The 7,337-nt window shown below is 46.8% G+C and overlaps 1 protein-coding gene across 1 annotated transcript; it reads left to right on the top strand.

The window, feature by feature from the left end:
* Positions 1-3,668: 3,668 nt before the first annotated feature.
* Positions 3,669-6,956, top strand: LOC119791846. Its single transcript, XM_038298184.1, has one exon. The coding sequence runs from the start codon at positions 3,669-3,671 to the stop codon at positions 6,810-6,812; it is 3,144 nt and encodes a 1,047-aa protein (XP_038154112.1). The 3' UTR covers positions 6,813-6,956.
* The last annotated feature ends 381 nt before the right edge of the window (positions 6,957-7,337 follow it).

The raw sequence follows: 7,337 nt of genomic DNA, 5'->3' as shown, positions 1-7,337 counted from the left end.
AAATTATGGTGTCAAAAAAAAAAAATGCATATTTGCCCGTGACACATTTCTTTTGTTTTTGTTGTATTTGTAGTAAAGAAAAGTATCGGATTATCTACAAATTTAAATATAGAAATTAACAAGAGGATACCAAAATCTTTAAAAGGTTGATTTATATTTAATATAAATAAACCCTATTGTAACCAACTTGACTAATGAAAAATGCTGACCTTGCTTGATTACAATTCAAGTTCCATTTCACTTGCAACACAGAGGCCACATAGTTGTCTGAACAGCAAAGTTAAGAAATCTCTTTAATAGAATATGTCACAAAAACATAAAATTTATTAAAAGCTGTCATTTGAAAAATAAATTCTTCAATAGAATGTTGAAGACTTATCTAGAAGGTCACAACAGAACACGGATCAACACCTAAAGACTGAATTGTTAATTTGCATCAATTAACCTCTGTGTTTCAGAAGTCCATAATAAAAAGTGGTTGAGTTCATATTCCTGACTAACAAACAGAACACCACAGTCCGTCTCACATTTACAGGTAGGAATGTCTTGATGATGATCCCTAAGACCTTTGGTAAAATATTAAGTAAAGTACTATAAGAATGATAAACTTTTCAGAATGTGACTTATTACATCTTGTGTTAACTTAAAAGCTTTTGAGGAAAATAACTTCATACTGAGTCAAAAGAGGTTGATACTGTGATGGTTTAGGGCTGCCATACTGATACAGGAATTTGTATTAGTTATGGCCCACTGACTGATTACAAGATTGTAGACACCAGTAATTAGTGGACACAGCTTGATTTAACATGTCCCTTTGGTCCTATTATTTTCAGTCTTTTCTAGGGGTATCATCATCATTTTTGTCCAGGTCTGTTTGAGTTTATTTTTTGAACTCACTCTGTTAAAACCATGGATGAAAAGTAATTTATTATCTTTTTTTGTTCCTTTTCATAGATTTCTTGTTAATCAGTACTTTGTCATGTTATTCAACTTATTTCTGTAACTATTGTGTGGTTTTCTGTAATTGAAAAAGGGGTACCAACAATTTTGTCCCCATATGTACTTAACCCCTCGGAAGAGCCATAGCCCAGATCACATAGGTGCACTAATTTCATTAAAAAAAAGAATCAGGATTAGCATTTAAGTTAATAGACTACACAGCACCATGTAAGCTTTGTGTTACACTTTTGAAAATGAGGGTCCAACTCACCTCTGATGCAACATATTTATTACTGCAGAAAATGCAGCAAGTTATAGGAGTTGCTTGCTGTGTAGACTCTAAACTCCTTCACAGCACAGTAGTCAACTTCTTCTGCTTTACAATAACAATAATACAATAAGTCTATACTGTGCATTCTAATGGTCAAACCGTAGTATTTCAACAGTCCTTATTATACCCGGTCACATTACTGTCTCTGTACTTCTACAGTTTTATTTCATATACATCACTATCATGAACTGGCTAAATCACCAAAATGTATTTTTTTATATGAACAACTACCATCGTGAGCTCTTAATTTGGGCTGAACTATTTTACCAAAAATCTAAATTTTAATTGTTGTTCACCAAATTTGCAATTCTATCCTGTTTTAATATTTTTTTTATATCACTTATGGATTATATTTTAAATGAAGGTCTTTTTAACATGTTTATTTTATTCTTTCTTAATTAAATCAACGAAATGTATGAAACCTATCTTTTGTTTAGCAGAAGATCTATAATGAAATTATGTAGCACAGTTTTAAACCAAAAATAGTCATACGTGTAATGACCTCAGAACCTTGGATCCAATATGCAGACAGATAGATGAGGATCATTTTAAACAGGCTTTATTTAAACAAACACAGCGAGCAGCTGGTCGTCAGCAGAGTGGATAACCAGATTTTCTGCAGAGATAGGAAACACAGGTCAGTGACTGGAATGTCTGGCTGATCACGACTAGGAGCAAAGAGTCACTGACTTGGTTCAATATCCGGTTCAATCCCAGAGGAAGGGAAGAAAACTGGGAGGGAGACTGTCCACCGCTAGCAACCCTAGCTGCTTCCAGAGCTCCAGGTGATGAACAGATGCAGGCTGAATGCCAGAGGAGGCAAAAGTGTCCGTAAAGGAAAATCTAGAGACACTGAACGGTTGCCCGTAGTTAATCAGCCGCAGAGCCAATAGTATGTTTAACAATTTATATGGATTGATAGTTATACATATGCATATATATAGACATCTATATAGATAGATAGACAGACAGACAGACAGACAGACAGACAGACAGACAGACAGACAGACAGACAGACAGACAGACAGATAGATAGATGATAGATAGATAGATAGATAGATAGATAGATAGATAGATAGATAGATAGATAGATAGATAGATAGATAGATAGATAGATAGATAGATAGATAGATAGATAGATAGATAGATAGATAGATAGATAGATAGATAGATAGATAGATAGATAGATAGAAGAGTTACATGTTTATATATTTACATTATCTTTTGTGGTTCGTTGTATATAAATATATATATATATATATATATATATATATATATAAAAATTATATTTATTAGTAATATCCTTCTGGGATATCGCTGCGTCATGACCAGGTCTTGAAGGCCATAGCGAACTCCATCTGCAGTGGAATAGCCCACTGCAAGCGCCTCCGCCCAGCGAAGAAGGCTATCTCCTTCATCAGAGCTGGAGAAGGACCACCAGCTGTTGCCAGGGTCTCTTCCTCTGGCCTGCTCGCAATGGCACAGGATTGGGAGCTGATGGCAGACTTGGGGAAACAACTGAAGTTCCCAGAAAATGTGGCCATAACATCACTAAGGCCAGACGTGGTGCTGACCTCAGCAACATCGAAGCAGGTTGTGCTTCTGGAGCTCACGGTCCCTTGGGAAGACCGCATCGAGGAGGCCAACGAGAGAAAGAGGGCTAAGTACAGCGATCTGGTGGAGCAGTGTCGGCTCAATGGGTGGCGAGCAAGGTGCGAGCCTATTGAGGTGGGATGCAGAGGGTTTGCTGGCCAGTCCCTCTGCAGGGTGTACAGCATGCTGGGCATCACAGGGGCCAGCAAGCGAAGGGCCATCAAGGAGGCCACAGAGGCAGCAGAGGTTGCCTCGCGGTGGTTGTGGATCAGGAGAGGAGATCCGTGGGTAGGGTAGCGCTACCTGGACACAAGCTGGGGTCTGATCAACCCTGGCTGGGTCGCCTGGAGGAGAGTGTATGATGTTTGAAAGACCCGAAACACTCTATGATACCAGGTAATATCACTGATGATGTGTCCAGGTTGCATCACTAGTTGATGTATGTACGAAGCTTCTGTCTGGGATAACCAGTGACCACCAGGAAAGTCTGGTTGACTACCAAGAACAGAGTGGTGACAGCTGGAGAGACAGCGGACAGCCCGGAGAGACGGCAGCGGGGCAGTAAGGGTTAGCAGCCCAAACCTGCATCTTTCTCTCTACTAGGAGGAAGAACCCACCCTAAGCTACAGATCGACCTATGGAGAAATACCCCCAGGGATCCCCGAGAGGGGGGGAGGATGAGGATCCCACTCGGACGGATCAAAGAATGACGAAACCAGTCAATGGAAATACGACTATGACTACAGAATGCTTTTGTGGCAAAGTGTGCAAAAACCCAAGTGGTCTGAAGATCCACCAGACCAAGATGAGATGTGTGCAGACGGAGCAAGTGTCACAGCGCGCAGGGATCCCCCCTGGTGAGACGCAGGAGGAGCTAGGCCTGGAGCCAAACCATAGTGCCCAGAACCTCCAAGTGGTTCAAGCCCCAAACCCACACAGACCACCGGAACATCGTCGGGTTAGATGGCCCAGAGCTGATAGGGAGTACGAGTGGCGCCAGTTTGATGAGGACACCGACTCCATCTTAGAAGCAACAGCCAAGGGGAAAGTCGATCGGCGTCTCCAGACCATGACCACCATCATCATCAGCATGGGAGCTGAGAGATTTGGCCTGGAGGAGAAGAAATCAGGGAGATTGCCCTACACCATGAGCAATCGAGCACACAAGATCCACCAGCTCAGGAAGGAACTGAGGGTCCTGAGGCGGCAGTTTAAGCAGGCAAGAGAGGAGGAGAGGGGACCGCTCTCAGTGCTGCGCAACATACTTCGAAAGAAGCTCCTGACTTTGAGGAGTGCTGAGTGGCATAGGAGAAGAAGGAAGGAAAGAGCCAGGAAGCGCACTGCCTTTCTAGCAAACCCGTTTGAGTTTACGAAGCAGCTGCTGGGGCAGAAACGCAGTGGTCAACTTACCTGTTCCAAAGCAGAGGTCGACCATCACCTGGCTGCAACCTATGGAGATGCATCCAGGGAGCAAGACCTGGGAGACTGCCAGTCCCTGATTGACCCACCAGCACCAACAGTGGACTTCAATGGGATGGAGCCCAGCTGGAAGGAAATCCAGGAGGTAGTCAAAAAGGCAAGATCAAGCTCAGCCCCCGGACCTAGTGGGGTACCTTACAAGGTGTACAAGAACTGCCCAAAGCTACTCCACAGGCTCTGGAGGATTTTGAAGGTAATCTGGAGGAGGGGAAAGGTTGCTGAGCAGTGGCGATTTGCAGAAGGTGTATGGATTCCGAAGGAGGAAGGGTCTACAAACATCGATCAGTTTAGAACCATCTTCCTGCTCAGTGTTGAAGGGAAATTATTCTTCAGCATTGTGGCAAGGCGTCTAACTGACTACCTCCTCAGGAACTCCTACATCGACACCTCGGTCCAGAAGGGAGGGATCCCAAAGATACCAGGGTGTCTGGAGCACAATGGCGTGGTCACTCAGCTGATCAGGGAAGCCAGAGAGAGCAAGGGAGACTTAGTCGTGCTGTGGCTGGACCTTGCGAACGCATATGGATCCATACCTCATAAGCTCGTCGAGCGGACACTGTGCCGCCACCATGTCCCAGCTAAGTTCAGAGACCTCATTCTGGACTATTATAACAGGTTCAGTCTGAGGGTTGCAGCAGGATCCACAACATCGGACTGGCACAAGCTGGAGAAGGGAATCATCACCGGATGTACCATTTCAGTGATCCTCTTCGCACTTGCTATGAACATGCTGGCGAAGTCCACCGAGGTTCAGTGCAGAGGGCCCCTAACCAAGTCTGGTGTCAGGCAGCCGCCCATCAGGGCCTTCATGGACGACCTGACCGTGACAACGTCAAATGTCCCAGGGAGCAGGTGGATCTTGAAGGGGCTGGAAGAACTGACCACCTGGGCCCGCATGACCTTTAAGCCCGCTAAATCGAGATCCCTTGTGCTAAAGAGAGGAAAAGTCATCAACAAGTTCATCTTTACACTTGGCGGCACCCAGATACCATCCATCACCGAGAAGCCAATGAAGAGCCTGGGGAAAGTTTTCAACTGCAGCCTGAGAGACACAGCAGCCATCAACGCGACCAATCAAGATCTGGAGGCTTGGCTAGCTACGGTGGACAAATCAGGTCTACCTGGCAAGTTCAAGGCCTGGGTGTACCAACATGGCATCCTTCCAAGGATTCTCTGGCCCCTCCTGGTGTATGAGGTCCCAATCTCCACAGTTGAGGGCTTTGAAAGGAGAGTCAGCAGGTTCCTGCGGAAGTGGCTGGGTGTACCACGGAGCCTGAGCAGCATCGCCCTATACGGAAAGAACAACATGCTGAAGCTCCCCTTCAGCAGCCTGAATGAGGAATTCAAGGTGAGCCGAACTAGGGAGGTGCTGCAATACAGAGAGTCATGTGACCCAAAAGTCTCTCAGGCTGGTATCGAGGTCCGGACGGGGCGGAAGTGGAGGGCGGCAGAGGCTGTGGAAGTGGCGGAGTCGCGGCTGCGGCACAGGACTCTGGTGGGGACAGTGGCTCGGGGAAGAGCAGGCCTTGGTAGCAGCACAACACCTTGCTGCGGGAAGGCAAAGGAGAAGAGGAGGAGGATGCTGCTCCAGGAAGAAGTGCGGGCAGCAGTGGAAGAAGAGCGGTCCGGCAGGGTGCTTGGAATGCGGCAGCAGGGAGCCTGGACGCGATGGGAGCAAGCAGCAGAGCGCAAAGTCACGTGGACTGAGCTGTGGAAAGCCGAGCCCCAGCGCATAAAATTCCTGATCCAGGCTGTATATGACGTATTGCCAAGCCCGTCTAACCTGTTCTGTTGGGGGAAGGTGGAGTCACCAGCATGTGCCCTGTGCCAGAAGAGAGGGACCCTGGAGCACATCTTGAGCTGCTGTCCGAGGAGCCTGAGTGAGGGGCGCTATCGCTGGCGTCATGACCAGGTCTTGAAGGCCATAGCGAACTCCATCTGCAGTGGAATAGCCCACTGCAAGCGCCTCCGCCCAGCGAAGAAGGCTATCTCCTTCATCAGAGCTGGAGAAGGACCACCAGCTGTTGCCAGGGTCTCTTCCTCTGGCCTGCTCGCAATGGCACAGGATTGGGAGCTGATGGCAGACTTGGGGAAACAACTGAAGTTCCCAGAAAATGTGGCCATAACATCACTAAGGCCAGACGTGGTGCTGACCTCAGCAACATCGAAGCAGGTTGTGCTTCTGGAGCTCACGGTCCCTTGGGAAGACCGCATCGAGGAGGCCAACGAGAGAAAGAGGGCTAAGTACAGCGATCTGGTGGAGCAGTGTCGGCTCAATGGGTGGCGAGCAAGGTGCGAGCCTATTGAGGTGGGATGCAGAGGGTTTGCTGGCCAGTCCCTCTGCAGGGTGTACAGCATGCTGGGCATCACAGGGGCCAGCAAGCGAAGGGCCATCAAGGAGGCCACAGAGGCAGCAGAGGTTGCCTCGCGGTGGTTGTGGATCAGGAGAGGAGATCCGTGGGTAGGGTAGCGCTACCTGGACACAAGCTGGGGTCTGATCAACCCTGGCTGGGTCGCCTGGAGGAGAGTGTATGATGTTTGAAAGACCCGAAACACTCTATGATACCAGGTAATATCACTGATGATGTGTCCAGGTTGCATCACTAGTTGATGTATGTACGAAGTATTTCGGATTCTGATTCTGAATAAATAGTTGAGCAAATGAAACTGCAAACCATCAGGGCCAAGAACATGACAATATGGGAACACAGGTTTTGCTCACAGTCTAATAATGGACTGACATGGGCTACATAGCCTAGCCTGATGCTCCACTCAGCCCCTCGTTTGGCTCAAGAGTTCAGTTTAACTTGAGCTTTCCAAGACCTGACTCCTTTTACCCACTTTAAAATAGGTAACTGTCACAATCAGGACTGATGAAACTAGGGTTTAAGGCGAGTCAAACAGCGGGAAGTTTCAAAACGTTTAAAGAAAGAAAATGAACAGAAAAATAACAGAAGCGCTGGCTGCTGTGGATATGCATACATGTGGCGGCTAC

Source organism: Cyprinodon tularosa, unplaced genomic scaffold, assembly GCF_016077235.1.
Source record: "Cyprinodon tularosa strain WSP-4 unplaced genomic scaffold, ASM1607723v1 ctg400, whole genome shotgun sequence".
Lineage (NCBI taxonomy): Eukaryota > Metazoa > Chordata > Actinopteri > Cyprinodontiformes > Cyprinodontidae > Cyprinodon > Cyprinodon tularosa.
Note: the sequence above shows the minus strand (reverse complement) of the source record. Positions and strands in the feature narration are given on the sequence as shown.